Raw genomic sequence first — 15,234 nt, forward strand, 5'->3', positions numbered from 1 at the left:
AGTTTGAATTAACTTGTTAAAAAAGACAAAAACACTCTGAGGGCGGTGTTTGGTGCAGCAGTTAGGCCACCACCTGGGATGCCTGCATCCCGCATCGCAGTACCGGGGCTCACGACCCAGCTCTGCGTCTGCAGCCAGTTTCCGGCCACCTCCATGGGACACGTGGATTGAGTTCTGGGCTCCTGCTTCAGCCTGGCCAGCCCTGGCTACCACAACCTTCTGGGGAATGAATCAGCAGATGAAAGATTTCTCTCCCTTCCTTTCGAATAAAATGAAAATAAGTAAAAAACATAAATTTTATTTATTTTTAAAGATTTATTTCTTTCAAAGGGAGAGTTGCACAGAGAGAGGCAGATGGACAGGTCTTCCAACTGCTGCTCCCCAAATGGCCACAACGACCAGGCTGGGCCAGGTCAAAGCCAGGAGTCAGCAGCTCCCTCTGAGTCTCTCACGTGGGTGCGGGGGCCCAAGCACCCAGGTCATCTTCCCCTGCTTTCCCCAGAGCACAGCAGGGAGCTGGCTCAGAAGTGGAGCAGCGAGGGTGTCACAGGCAGCGGCCTAACCCAGCTGCGCCACAGCACTGGCCCCTTTCATCCCTTTTCAAGGGACAGAAATTTAATAGTGCCATCAGTGGTTTCTTTGACAAGGAAATGCTTTTCTGCACTTATTATTTTCCACGAGTACTTGAGTTTTCATCCTACGAGGAACCAGCAAAGCAAAGGAGAGGAGCATGCCAGGTAACACCTAAAGTTTCATCCTACGAGGAACCAGCAAGGGAAAGGAGAAGAGCACACAGGTAACACCTAAAGTCCACAGGACGTCACTGGCGCACACGAGGCCCAGGAAGGCGGGCCTGCTTACCTCTCGCGTCGGCACTATCACCAGAGCATAGGGGCCATCGCTGCGCTGCTGACAAAAACAGACACACGGTGAGTGGGTGAATGAAGGCCACAGACTCCAGATGACGGAGCTGCAGGCAGCTGGCTGTAGACATCAGGAGACAAGAACGCCCGGCACCCTCAGCACCACAGAACACTGTTGTGGAGGTCCTGGACCATGTAATCAGGCAAGACAAAGAAACAAGCCGTGCAACAGTGGAGACACACAAACTCACGTTAGCAGACAGCACGATACGACCTCAGCTGAAAATCTACCACAGGTAAGAGACTGCAGTCAGGTGGCTGAACGCAACATTAACCTAAGACATCAACAGTCTTCTAGCACAGAATGCCAGAAAATGCAGCGAGAGAAGAACCCACAGTTCTAACAGCAACAAAAAAGATAAAAAAAAAAGCTTAGCCAAAGTGTACAAATTCTATACGAGGAAACTTTTAAAACACCTCTGAGGAGCATAAAATAAAATCTGAGTAAATGGAATGATGTGGCCTACATCAATATTAAAAATGAACTAATTATTTTAAACCAATCCATGAATATTGTACAATTCTAACGAGACACCGTAAGTATGTACACATGTACACGACACATATAAAATATGTAACTAGACAAGCTGATTTCAAAGTTCCTAAGAAAAAAATAAATTGGCAAAAACATTGGGGCCAGCGCTGTGGCATAGCGGGTAAAGCCGCCACTTGATGTCAGTAAAGCCAGCATCCCATATGGGCACTGGTTTGAGTCCCAGCTGCTCCACTTTTAATCCAGCTCTCTACTATGGCCTGGGAAAGCAGAAGATGGCCCAAGTGCTTGGGCCCCTGTACCCATGTAGGAGACCCAGAAGCAGTTCCTGGCTTCGGATTGGCGCAGTTGCAGCCATTATGGCCATCTGGGGAGTGAACCAGTGGATGGAAGACCTCTCTCTCTCTCTCTCTGCCTCTCTGTAACTCTGCCTTTTAAATAAATAAATAAAATCTTTAAAAAAAGGCTTTAATTTCTTTAAAAAATTTGCAAACATAATCAAGACATTTATGAAAAGCATATTAGATATCAAAATAATTTAAAGCTTTGGTAGTTTAAAAAATGATACTGGCACATAAATAGAGATCTCAACAGCAAACAGAATCGAGAACAGAATCAAAGACAGGCAAATTTATGGAATAATGTAAGGGCCATTTTGTATTAGTAGGAGAGAGATGGATTATTCAAAAGAGCTTTGAGGAAAAAGCTAGAAAAATAAAGCTGGAACTAAAATGACCTTTTTTATAGAGCACACAACACTCAGAAACCGTAAAAGAAACACCAACACGTTTTGTCCCATAAAAATTGAAAATTTTACTATGGAAAAATAATAACTAAAACCAAAGCATGAGTCAAATGACACTGGGGGCAAACAAAGCAGTCTTAGACAGAAGGGCTAATCTTCCAACTTACAAAGTCTACAACCCAAGCGAAAATTCGAGAAAGAAGGATAAAACCCATTAACAGCAGATCTACGGAAATAAGAATTCAAAACACTGGTTACTACACACACTTTCACACAAGAAAAGAAGTTCAATTTTGCTCCTAAGAGATATTCAAACTGAAACTATGATAAAGTATTTTTCCCTTTTGCCATTAAATGAGCAAAAATAAAATGGCTGAGAGTGTTGATGAGGGCATGAGCAACCAGGAACTCCTATACACGGTTGGTGGGAGTGCAGGCCTGTACAATGATTTAAAAGTCAAACCTGGCATTACCTACTAAAATGAAAATGTAAACTATACTGCAGATACGTATGTGTGAACAAAGCAAGCTGTAGAATATCTACAGATTGTATTTGTAGCAGTCTTGTTTGTGGCAAAATAATGGACACGATGAAAATCCCACCTACTCAGGAGGGAATGACTCAGTAAGTCACGGCACAAACACGCAATGGACTCCCACTAAGCAGCCACTCAAAACCACCAGGCAGCGCTAGATGGCGGAGGGCGAGGCAGAGGACACCGCGCGTACTGTGAGTCTCAGAAAGCAAGCGTCACGGCAAAGCGGGGAGAGGAACTGCGCGCACGCAGGTCCACACGGGCACCCGAGGCCACGGGGTAAGGGAGAGCAGAATGACTCACTTTCACCACGCGTATGTTTGGTACTCTCAATTTTTAAACCACATACAACTGTATGTAACAAATAATAATTAAAGAAAGAGAAACCCAAGCACTCTGACGCAGGCCCCTGGGTCAACAGTGCCTTGCACATCGCCGGTGCACAGATGAGCGTGTGAAGGCGGGGGCAGACTCAGCAGCAAATCCAATTACTCGCGTGGTGTTCATGTTTTGCATGGGAAATATTTACCCAAAAGGAGAGAGAGATTTGAAATTCAGTCTGTACCCAACACCAACTTGTGAGACTACACAGGAGCCCCAGCCAGGAACGGTAAACATGTTAGCACAGCGCTACCAACATGCCGCTGTGTGACGCGAGGGGACTCTGACATTTCAAGAGCTGTCACAACACGGAGGAGGAGGAAGGAAAGTCGGTGCCTCACAGGGCCCGAGAGAGGGAAGGGAGGACGCGCTGCTGAAGAAACCAGGGCCCACGCAGCTGCAGGCCTGCGGACGCAGACGCGGGACTCGACTGCCCTCGAGCGCCTGGACGTGCTGCTCCCCCAGGGACGCTCCTCCTGGGACTCCGAGGACTGCACTGAGCACAGCTGGAAGTAAGGGAGCCACCTGGGGCTGGGACCAGGGCTCTGCAGAACACGCGGTCTTTGACAGACGGCCCGTTACTGATGTCCAAAGACACAAGGCGTCTTCACAAAGTTCATGGAAGATGTGCGTTATCTTTTAATTCTATTTTCCATTAACTCTCTGAATGAAATACCCTCCTAATTCCACAAATAAAACACGACATGATCAATGGTTTTCAGCAAAATAAATCAAATTACTGTTGTTCAGAGCAGCCACAAGACCCTGCTGCTGCTGCTGCTGCTGGGTGCTGGTGGTGCTGGTGGTGGTGGTGGTGGTGGTGGTGGTGGTGGTGATGGTGGTGGTGATGGTGGTGATGGTGGTGGTGGTGCTGGTGGTGGTGGTGGTGGTGATGGTGGTGCTGGTGGTGATGGTGGTGCTGGTGATGATGGTATGGTGGTGATGGTGGTGCTGGTGATGATGGTATGGTGGTGATGGTGGTGCTGGTGGTGGTGATGGTGGTGATGGTGGTGCTGGTGGTGGTGGTGATGGTACTGGTGGTGGTGATGGTGGTAATGGTGGTGATGGTGGTGCTGGTGATGATGGTAATGGTAATGGTGGTGGTGGTGGTACTGGTGGTACTGGTGGTGGTGGTGGTGGTGATGGTGATGGTGGTAATGGTACTGGTGGTGCTGGTGGTGGTGATGATGGTAATGGTGATGAGCCAGGCAGAGTCGGGCTACAACTGTAGGACCCATTCTAGCTCAGATACTCCCATTCTAGCTCAGATACTCCCATTCCAGCTCAGATACTCCCATTCTAGCTCAGATACTCCCATTCTAGCCCAGACTCTCCAGCCTGGAGTGAAGAAAAACCTCCACTGGCAACAAGTTCTTCTGGAGTGTGTGCGTGGATGAGACTTCACTGCGTGATGACAATAACTCACATTTATTCTTCTCTAACTATGTGCCAGGGACAATGCTAAACACTTTACATGAATTATCTCACTGTAAAGTGTGTAATGAGAAAGTAAATCAGTTTCCTCCAGGAAATAAAATTCCTCATTTATCCACCTCAGGGAAAACCAATATTAACAATTTGCCAAGTATTCTACTTCTTTATGTCTATATAGACATAAACTATTATTTATGAAACCGGAGTTAATAGGATCACACTGTTTTGTAATCTGCCTTTCTTTAATTAACGTGGCAAGAACAGAAGCTCAAGTTTGCAAGTAATAACTGAAAAAAAACTTCACGTTTAAATTTTATTTACTTTCACTGTTTTTACCTGAAAGGCAGAGACAGAGAGACAGATCTTCCACCTGCTAGCTCACTCCCTGAAGCTGGCAACAGCACAGCTGGACCAGACCAAAGCCAGGAGCCGGGACCGCAGTCTGAGCTCCTCTGTGGGTGGCAGGACCAGGCACTTCAGCCGTCACTGCTGCCTCGGAATGCACACTAGCAGGAAGCTGGATAGAAGCGGAGCAGCTGAGATTCAATCCGGTCCTGATCAGGGATACAGGTATCCCAAACAGTGACGTCACTGCTGTGCCAAACCCAGTTCAAAATGCCACTTTTAACGGCTGTGTGGATCTCCATCATCTGGATGACTGTGTAGGGCTTTTTTTTTTTTTTTTTTTTTTTTGACAGGCAGAGTGGACAGTGAGAGAGAGAGACAGAGAGAAAGGTCTTCCTTTGCCGTTGGTTCACCCTCCAATGGCCGCCGCTGCAGCCGGCGCACCGCGCTGATCCTGGCAGGAGCCAGGAGCCAGGTGCTTTTCCTGGTCTCCCATGGGGTGCAGGGCCCAAGCACCTGGGCCATCCTCCACTGCACTCCCTGGCCATAGCAGAGAGCTGGCCTGGAAGAGGGGCAACCGGGACAGAATCCGGCGCCCCAACCGGGACTAGAACCCGGTGTGCCGGCGCCGCAAGGTGGAGGATTAGCCTATTGAGCCACGGCGCCGGCTTGTGTAGGGCTTTTGAAAGCTGATTTTTAGGGGGCTGGCACTGCGGCACAGAAGGTTAAGCATCCGCCTGCAGTGCTGGCATCCCACACGGCTCCGAGTCGAGTCCCGCTGCTCCACTTCTGATCCTGCTCCCTTTTAGTGTGCCTGGGGAAGCAGTGGAAGATTGCCCAAGTGCTGGGCCCCTGCACCCAGCTGGGAGACTTGGAAGAAGCTCCTGCTCCTGGCTTCAACCTGGCCCAGCCCTGGCTGTTGCAGCCATCTGGGGGAATGAACCAGCAGATGGAAGATCTCTCTCTCATCTCTCTGCATTTCTACCTTTCAAATAAACAAACACATCTTAAAAAAAAAAAAAAAAGAAGATTGATTTTTAAAATGCCTCAACCTACTCACTTTGAAATAATTTCAGACTTGTAAGAAATTGCCAAAAATAGTACAAGGAATTCTTAAATACTCTCACTCTAGTCTCCACGCATGTCAGAAATTATGAAAACTATATTGTAATTATCAAAACCAGGACATTAACATTGATCCATATTACTAATCTATAGAGCTTTTTTTTTTTTTTTTGACAGGCAGAGTTAGTGAGAGGGAGAGTGAGGGTGAGAGAGAGAGAGAGAGAGAGAAAGGTCTTCCTTCCGTTGGTTCACCCCCGAAATGGCCGCTATGGACGGCGCTGCGCCAATCCGAAGCCAGGAGCCAGGTTCTTCCTCCTGATCTTCCACACAGGTGCAGGGCCCAAGCACTTGTGGCCATCCTTCCCAGGCCACAGCATAGAGCTGGACTGGAAGAGGAGCAACCAGGACGGAACCGGTGCCCCAACCAGGACTAGAACCCGGAGTGCCAGCGCGTCAGGCAGAGGATTAGCCTAGTGAGCCGCGGCGCCGGCCTAATCTGTAGATCTTCATCAAATATCCACTGACCTACGCATGCCCTATTTCCAGATCAGTGCACTCTAGGTCCAGCGCACTGCATCTCGCTGTTGTCTCTCATCTCAGTCTGGAGCAGTTTGTCAGTATTTCTTGTCTGAATTTAGGACTCAACACTTCGAAGACCCCTGCCCGGCTATTCTGCAGAGTGCTCCTTGATCGAGGTTTGTCAGGTGCTCCCCTGCAGGTGCATTCTGGTCTGCATTTTTTGCAAGGAAACAGAGAGGCAGTGTCCTCCTCAGCACTGCCTACCAGGAGGCTCAGCACCGGGGACGCCCACTGTGAGCACTCGGTGAAGGCCGCGGGAGCAGGCTGGCCTCCCAGCTGCAAGCCGCTGGCTTCCCTTTGTAACCAAGAAGCGTCCTACATGGAAACCCCTTGAGACTATAAGATCATTCCACCTTTCGCTGTGATTCCATCCATTTTATTTCAGTATCTATGATGATTCATGCCTGAAACAGTTTCATTGTGGCATCTGCCAAACGGTGATTTTCTCTCGACATCACTTCACATTTACTTGCTGGAATTCATCCCCATTTGTTCATTTGATTATATTTATGGCAAGCTAGACTCATGGATATTTTAGTTCATGGATGATATTTGTCATTCACATCTCAGGTAGGCTTAATATACTTCTTTTTCTTAAAGATTCATTTATTTACTTGAAAGGCAGAGTTACAGAGAGGCAGAGAGAGAGAAGAGAGAAAGAGAGAGAGAAAAATTCTTCCATTGCTGGTTCACTCTCCAAATGGCTGCAACAGCTGAAGCTGGGCCAATCCAAAGCCAGGAGCCTCTTCTGAGTTTCCCACATGGGTGCAGAGGCCCAAGGACTTGGGCCATCTTCTACTGCTTTCCCAGGCCATGGCAGACTTGGATTGGAAGTGGAGCAGCTGGGATTCGAAATGATGCCCACATGGGATGCTGGCTCTGCAGGTGGTGGCTTCACCTGCTACACCACAGTGCCAGCCCCTTAATAGACTTCTAATTCTGCAACCCAGTCTTTAGATGCAGTCAATGAATAAATATATTAAGAAAACAACATTAGGGGACTGGAACTGTGACACAGAAGGTTAAGCCTCTGCTCATGTTGCCAGCATCCCATATGGATGCCAGCTTGAGTCCCGGCTGCTCCACTTCTGATCCAGCTCCCTGCTGATGTGCAGTGGAAGATGGCCCAAGTGCTTGGGCCTCTGCACCCACGTGGGAGACCAGGAAGAAGCTCACGGGTCCTGGCTCCTGGCTCCGACCTGGCCCAGACCCAGCTGCTGTGGTCACATGGGGAGTAAATCAGCAGATGGAAGATCTCTGTCTCTCCCCCTCCTTCTCTCTGTATCTCTGCCTCTCAAATAAATAAATAAATGTTTAAAAGAAACACAAAAAGGAAAGAAAACAATGGTAAATGAAAACACATTCTCTCATTTCTGACGCCACTCCACAGCTCAGTGTGATGGTTGCTAATGCACTATAAACAGAAACAGAAAAACATGTTTACATTCACCTGTATTTTTGACGGCATTGCTTGAAGAGACTGGACCACAGGGATGCAATAAGCAAGAGTTTTCCCTTTTAAAAAAGAGCAAAATCAGTAAAATCGCACACCCTGCAGATCTAGGAAGAGTCAAGGTCATAAAGGAAGCGGGCTCTTCTAGCTCAGGACGGCACCAGATTCTGGGGATAGGGAAAACCTGCACATCACACATGCAGCAGAGGGAACAAGGGCCTTCACCTGCTGCTCCTGGCGCCCAACTTAACTCGTGAAGTCAGGCTCCTCAAAAATCTAGCTTTCAGCCCCTTTATCCATCTAACAGAGGAGATCAACAACACACAACAGGTCAACTTGGTGTTTGTCTGCAGAAGACAGCTTTAGTCCTGGCTACTCGGCTTCTGATCCAGCTCCCTGTTAATGCCCCTGGGAAGGAGTTCCTGCCACCCATGTATGAGACCTGGATGGAGTTCCTTGCTCCTGGTTTTGACCTGGCCCAGACTTGGCTGTCATGGCCACTGAGGGAGTAAACCAGCTGACAGAAGATCTCTCTCTCTCTCTGCCACTTTGTCCTTCAAGTAAACAGATCTTTAAAAAAAAAAAAAAAAATTGGGGGCCGGTGCTATAGTGAGTGAAGTGGGTAAAGCCACCGTCTACAGTGCTGGCATCCCATATGGGCACGGGTTCGAGTCCCGGCTGCTCCACTTCTGATCCAGCTCTATTCTGTGGCCTTGGAAAGCTGTCGAAGATGGCCCAGGTCCTTGGGCCCCTGTACTCATGTGGGAGACCCAGGAGAAATTCCTGGCTCCTGGCTTTGGATTGGTACAACTCCAGCTGTTGTGACCATCTGGGGAGTGAACCAGCGGATGGAAGACCTCTCTCTTTCTCTGCTTCTGCTTCTCTGTAACTCTGCCTTTCAAATAAATAAATAAATATTTAAACAAAAACAAAAACAAAAAGGCAATTCCTCCTCTACAATCTTCCTTAATGACCAAGTCAAGCTTCAGTGGTCAGTTAAATGTCCTCTGTGGCACTGATGGGATCACACTCAAGTTGGATCCTGGAGCCGGCCTCTAACGGCCAGCAGAAGGCAAAAACCGTTGGGTGTGCACCCTGGCGGGAGTGGAAAACAGGTGGGCTGCCGCTGAGCGTGCCGGTCAGGCAGAGGGCAAGCCCACAGGGGTCTGGAACCTAGCGCTCCATCCTCGAGCTCACCCTAGCCCCCAGCCAGCACACACTCATGCCAGAGCTCTGCTTCGCACCAGAAGGAACAGCCATTGCCCGCTGGAGCGAGGCCCGGGAGCCAACAGCACAAGTGACCACTTCCTAACCAGTCCTGATCATGGCACCGCTGGGGTCCCTTCATTTTTCTGTGGGAACAAATTCAGGGCACTCATCGAGAGTAAGCATGGCCTTCCTCGCCCAGACAAAACACAACACCCAGCACCACCACCACCACACTGTGGATTCTACGGCAAGACCGGGGTCCTGGGAACCACAGGACGAAGGGCAGACCAAACGATCACTCACCTGAGCCCGTCTGGGATCTCACCAGAGCATCTCTGCCTTCTAGCAACACAGGGATACTGCGCTTCTGAACACTTGGGCCGCCCAAAAGAAAAAGCACATCTTACATAAAACAGGTTACCCGGTTGTGTTCACAGACAGACATACAGGGTACAGACAGACACACAGGGTACGCACAACGCAACAGCCCCATGCTGACTCCCCAGCAACTCCCACCCTACGAGTTACTCAAACATTCAAGCAACGGTGCTAAGGAACGTTTGATAAAATGCTAGCTAAGTTTCTGGAACGTAGCTGAAAATAGTGACGCAAGACAGAGACTGGCCATTTCATTAAGCTCATTTTTGAGAAAACTGGACAAGGACCAAGCACTTGGTCTGGGGGTTACAACACCCGCGTCCAATCCAGAGTGCCCGGCTCTGGCGTCTGACTCCAGCTCTCCAAGCAGACCCTGGGAGGCGGCAGTGACGGCCCAAGTAATTGGCTTCCTGTCACCCAGGTGGGAGACGGGCACTGCATTCCTGCCAGGAGGCTGAGGCTCTGGCCCAGCCCTGGCTGTTGTGGGCATTTGGAGAGTAAACCAGAGGATGGGAGCTCTCTCAGTCCCTCAAATAAATTTCTAAAAAATTAAAAATCAGACAAGAGAGAAAAACCAGAATTATCGTAAAAATGTACCAGATGCTCTCTTGCCTTCTACCAGGAGCAGGGAGCACAGCCCAGTGCAATACTGGGATCTCCCTGTGAACAGCAAAGGGAAGCAGGCAGACCCAGGCAGCCATCAGCTTACTCCAAGACATGTTAAGGACACACTGCGATTTGTTTCCACAGAAATCTCTTAAACTTGGTTGATACAACAAACAAAAGCAACTGCTGGGGGCTCCACAGTCTTCAGTGTTCTTCCTGACCTAACTTCTGAAGAGTGAGCATTAATAAAGCCTTCGTGCACCAAGTGGGGACCCTCGTCTCCCCCACACCTTCTCTCTGCTTTCCAGGACTCATCACTAACAAACATCTCAAACGATCTTTGGTATTCCACTACCTCCAGCCAAATATTCCCTCCTGCCTTTTGGCTGACCCCAATTCCCAAACTAAGAAATAACGTGACCAAATTCTGTCTTCTGGCCAGTTCTTTTCAGGGAAGCAGACAACAGCGGATCCTCCGAGCCAAACACCCACACAGGGTAGAGCAGGGAACAGACTGGAGGAAACCCCTCTCTCCTCTCCACAGGCAGGAAGCCGAGAGGCTAAGAGCTGCGTGCAGCTCACAACTGCCGATACGATAACCTGGCACTGTTTTCTAACACCAAGACCCAGATCCACCGCGCCCGCCACAGATAACCGCCTGTCATCTGGTTACACCCACTTCAGCCCCAGGAAAACCAAGAGTAGCCTTGAACACTTACCTGGTCATACTAGACATTTTAAAAACCGTATTTATTGTGGAAATCTGAAAGAGAAAACAAAAAGCATTTTTCTTTGATGACCAATTTTTTTATATAAACATACTTAATGGAAATGATGCAAAAAAGAAGAAAGTATTGGGATGACAGTGATTATCAGGATCAAATTAAGTTCTTCCAATTGAGGGATTCGCAACTGGGGGTGGTTCTGGTCCCTGCCCCAGAGCACTGGTGGCAATATCTGGAGAGATCTTTGGTTGTTGCAACCAGGGGAGGGGTGAACTGGCACTGAGTGGGGAACAGGCCCGGGGCGCTGTGAAACCTCCTGTAACACACAGAGCAGGGCCACAGCGAGGAGCTGTGCAGCCCCAGCGGCTGCTGCCCCAGGCTGAGAAACCCGCTTGAACCTCTAGTGAGAACACCAGCCCTCGAACCCACCCTTAGAGAAAGGGCAGGGCAGCTGGGACCCTGTGAGCCGAAGCAAGCAGATTTTTCTCAACACTAACAGGCTCTTTTCTCTCCTTGCTCGTAAGTCTGGAAAACTCACTCATGCTTCTTTTTTTAAAAGTGTCTGTCTGTAGAAAATGCATTTAAATAGCTGCTTCTTCCTTTTTTTAAACGTTGCACACGTCCCTCACTAGCAAGACGCCAGCTCACTTCTCTCTCCTGTGGTCACTGTGCCATCTGCCAGCACCCCTGGCTCCAACCAGACACCCATCCAGAAACTGTAGTAAGTTCAGGCAGCAAAGTCTTGCGCTGCACTGCGTTAGGTACGGGAGGCCCTGGGCGCAGGAGACAGTGACGAGTGACTGTGCACTGGCAGAGCTCCCCGTACGCTGACCAGAGGCAGGAGAAACACCCCGCAATTTCTTCTTCTAGGACTGTTGTCTCAGACTTTCTGAATGAACAAACACCCCGACAAACCTGGCCCGCAGAATGCCGCAAGACACTCACCAGGTGTGGGTGGAGGCCCAGCTCCTGGAACGCGTCGGGAGTGAACACCGTCTCACACGCCTGCTCCACCCGAGGTCTGCAAAGTGAACCAAGCCAGGCGTGAGCTCCAAGCCAGCAGTGAGGAAGGCGGAACACAGGGCTCCCTGCGCCCCGAGGCCCGCCTGCCCCTGCACATACCTGGGCAGCTCTGGGATCTCAGGGTTGTTTTTAAACAATGACGAAGTCTTAATGCACGGTTTCTCCTCTCGGCTCCCATCACCCGCGCTAACTGAACACTTCCTGGGAGAAAACACCTTCTGTGCACGCCTCCTGAAAGCCCGTTCAGTGTCTCTGACAGCAGTCTTCCCGGCTGGGAGCAGCGATGTTTCGTTCCTCCGTTTTGCTGGGGGAGCCGCGCTGGACGCTTGCTGCTTCCTCTTGGTAGCCTTTGCTTGCTGCGTGTCCCCAAGGAAAGATAACGAGAGGTGCATCAGTCCATGCAGACAGGCCTCCGCGTGAAGCCTGACTGCCCACAGAACTGCATCTCTTCCCACCGGGATCATCAGGCCCCACATGCCAAGCAACAGTTGAGGGCTCGCAACCAGATTCTGAGTCAGCCTCTTCCAAAAGGAAGAAAAAAAAAAAAAAAGGAAACACCTCAGCTCATTCATCTGCCAGACCTCGTCATCCATCTTAACTGCTAAACCACCAGGACGAGGGTGACGATGGAGGAGGGGAAACACTGTTTGAGCTGCCGTGGCGGCCAGTGGGGTCTGTTTTAAAGGAAAGGTGAAGCCACCCGTGTGCAGTGTGGCTCTAAGTCAATCCCCACCCTCCCGGTCTCCATGTGCACAGGAACAGGAGGGCAGGGGCAGGATGCTCCCTCGCCTGCCCCTTCCTACGGAAGCAGCGAGGAGCAGGAGGCGGCGTCCCAGCCCCTGCCAGAAGCGGACGCCTTCGTCAGGGCTCGGCCCAGGCCCTGGCTCCACAGCCGCCCCTCCCGCTGCTCCGCAGACTCGATGCCCTGGAGACAGTCCTGCTCGCTGCTCCCCTTCCAAACGGGAGTTCTGCTCCATCCGTCACCTCTACCACAGTTACCCACAGCCCTCCCTGCCTGACTGCCGCCTGGCTACAGGCCGTGCGCCACTGGGCCTTTCTTGCCTGTTGCTTCTGATTTCCACGACACCCACGTGGTTCAACGCAAGACGTCCAAACTTCCCCTGGGAGAAGAAATGGCCAGTTCCTCTATTCCTTGGCCGGCCGTCTCTTCCAGCCTTCACGTGGACACGACAGCACCCCTCGGTGGCCAGCACTTGCTACTCTACTTTCCTGTCTGCCTGGAATCGTGGCGTCTTCACCCATTGGCTTGTCTCGGCCGTGACTGTCAACTTCAGACTAAGCGACCAGTAGTGACAGCCCGCCCCCAACCATAAGGATTCCTTACAAAAGTAAATCAATATGTACACCTTCAAACATTTAGTATTAATAAAGCCAGTATTGACGGATTTCATCTTTTAGCATAACCTTAAGAGTCCCAAGGTTACGAATTTCCAGATTAAAGAAACAGAAAGTCGAGTTTCACATCAGTGGCCTCCTCTCCAAGACAGCACGAAATGGCAGGAACCCTGCAGTCCCTCCAGCTTCAAAGGCCCACAGACCTGCAGGGCACCCAGCGGTCTGAAGGCCACACCCACCACTCACAGCACCAGTTACGGGGGCCTTGCAGCCCAGCCTGCACCCCTCTTTACCAGTGGGAAGCCTGCTGCGCTCCTGACCAATCCCAGGGATGCGGGGCTGTTTCAGACGTTCGGCCGAGAGCTGCCTCCTTCAGTGTTCACCTGTGGTCTGAGGTGTGCGCTCTAGAGCCTCACACAATCAGCCTCCTTCCTCTGGTGCGGGACGAGCCCTCCTACAGAGAACTCCCTTTCCCCTCTTCTTCGGACGACAGACCCCAAACCCTTACACCCCGCACCTCCCTACCACCCTGAATCCCTGTCAACATCTCTTGAAAGGCAAGCAAAGTGAAATAGTTTAGACAGGTTTCCCACTGCTCTCAGACCAAAATAATAAGTGTAACAAGATCCACAAAGCCTTCCAGAATCTGGCCTCTTTGTCCCCCTGCTGCGGGCCTTTGCACGTGCTACCCCCACCCCTAGGGACTCCAACCCTCCCGCTGGCCGGCTAACCCACACGCACCCTTGGGACTGAGGCTTGCCTATCAGCCAAGAGCCTTCCCGCCTCCTTTCTCCACCCAGCAAAGTCACGGTTCCCTGTTCCTGTTGGCCCTCCTGGCACCCGTATCCCCCTCTCCCTTGCAGCACTGGCCACAAACAAGCGTTGTATGCGACTCGTTGCTGGACCGGAGACTCCGTCTCTCCGGCACAGCACTGAACTCCCTGCACAGGCCTGTCAGTGCTCAGTGGACACGTGTGAGCGCGCGGAGTCCTTTCTGCAGCCTGGAGGCCACCCGACTCGTTAGCGCTTCTCCCCGCACACACAGCACATTCGTGTGGCGGCCTGGTCCTGATGAGGCGAAGCTGAAAGACTGGCCAGGCCCCTGAAGAAGTCAGACAGGTGGAAGACAGACTGGTGCAAACATAAATCCCAACCTGTACGGGCACAAGAGAGGCACGTCCAAAGGGCTGTGGGAGCACTAAACAGCAGACAGAGAGGCCAAGGCACGGCGAGGCGGCAGGTGAGCAGAGGGCGCGAGGACACAACCAGGCTCCACTGAAAATCAGCCACGTGGCGTTCAGCAAGTCCCTCCCCTCCGAGTCTCCGCTCCCCCCCCCCGCCAGGGGAGCGGGATTATGGCACAAGATCCCCAGAGCCCATCTGGCCCCCAGACTCTGAGATGCCATGCCATGACTTTGACATTGAAAACGCACGGAGCGGCTGCTCCCTGCCAGACTGCATGGTAGGCACACACACACACGTCACCCCACCCGTCAGGACGGGGACTGAGACGGGGCTCTTTCCACCCAGGAACGCTGAGCGCAGCTGTGAGGTCTGGCCGGGCATGTCCATCCCACACCCCCATCCTGACAAGGACGAGGCAGTAACCGTATCTAAGCTGTTCAGGAGACCTGTGCTGTCTGACTCCTGTTTTAAGCTGTTATTTTCTAGAACAATATATATCAAAATGCTAACAGTGGTAGCTATCTCTGAGCCCATCTAATTATGGCTGGGTTTTTAAATGTTTCCAAGTTTGTTACAATAAATTGGTGTCAGTTTAATAATCCGAAACCAATGTTACAAAGAGAATATTTTGTACAGTGTAAGACAGATATACGTTGCCAAGGTTTTTCCAAATCCAAGGTATTAGCTACTCATCCTACTGGCAAATCTGATCGACACATCCATCATTCCCATGGAAGACATTTAAAAAAAAAACTGTAGCTCTGCCTTTCAAATAAATTAATAAATCACTTTAAAACA

At 50.6% G+C, this 15,234-nt stretch overlaps 1 protein-coding gene across 8 annotated transcripts in view; it reads right to left on the reverse strand.

The window, feature by feature from the left end:
- DDX31 (DEAD-box helicase 31) overlaps positions 1-15,234 on the reverse strand; it is a 68,619-nt gene that overhangs the window by 51,271 nt on the left and 2,114 nt on the right. For 2 of the 8 annotated variants that reach the window (XM_089321965.1, XM_089321971.1), the window contains exons 2-8: positions 11,995-12,251; positions 11,818-11,893; positions 10,867-10,910; positions 9,467-9,565; positions 7,952-8,016; positions 2,329-2,387; positions 862-909 (exon numbers count right to left, since the gene is read on the reverse strand). In XM_089321965.1, the coding sequence (XP_089178091.1) occupies positions 862-909; positions 2,329-2,387; positions 7,952-8,016; positions 9,467-9,565; positions 10,867-10,910; positions 11,818-11,893; positions 11,995-12,251 (648 nt within the window). The remainder of the gene's footprint in view (positions 1-861; positions 910-2,328; positions 2,388-7,951; positions 8,017-9,466; positions 9,566-10,866; positions 10,911-11,817; positions 11,894-11,994; positions 12,252-15,234) is intronic. The other 6 variants (XM_089321960.1, XM_089321972.1, XM_089321974.1 and 3 more) reach the window with 6 other exon arrangements.

This window comes from Oryctolagus cuniculus, chromosome 1, assembly GCF_051225735.1.
Source record: "Oryctolagus cuniculus isolate XC-2025 breed Fujian yellow rabbit chromosome 1, ASM5122573v1, whole genome shotgun sequence".
In the NCBI taxonomy this organism is placed as follows: domain Eukaryota; kingdom Metazoa; phylum Chordata; class Mammalia; order Lagomorpha; family Leporidae; genus Oryctolagus; species Oryctolagus cuniculus.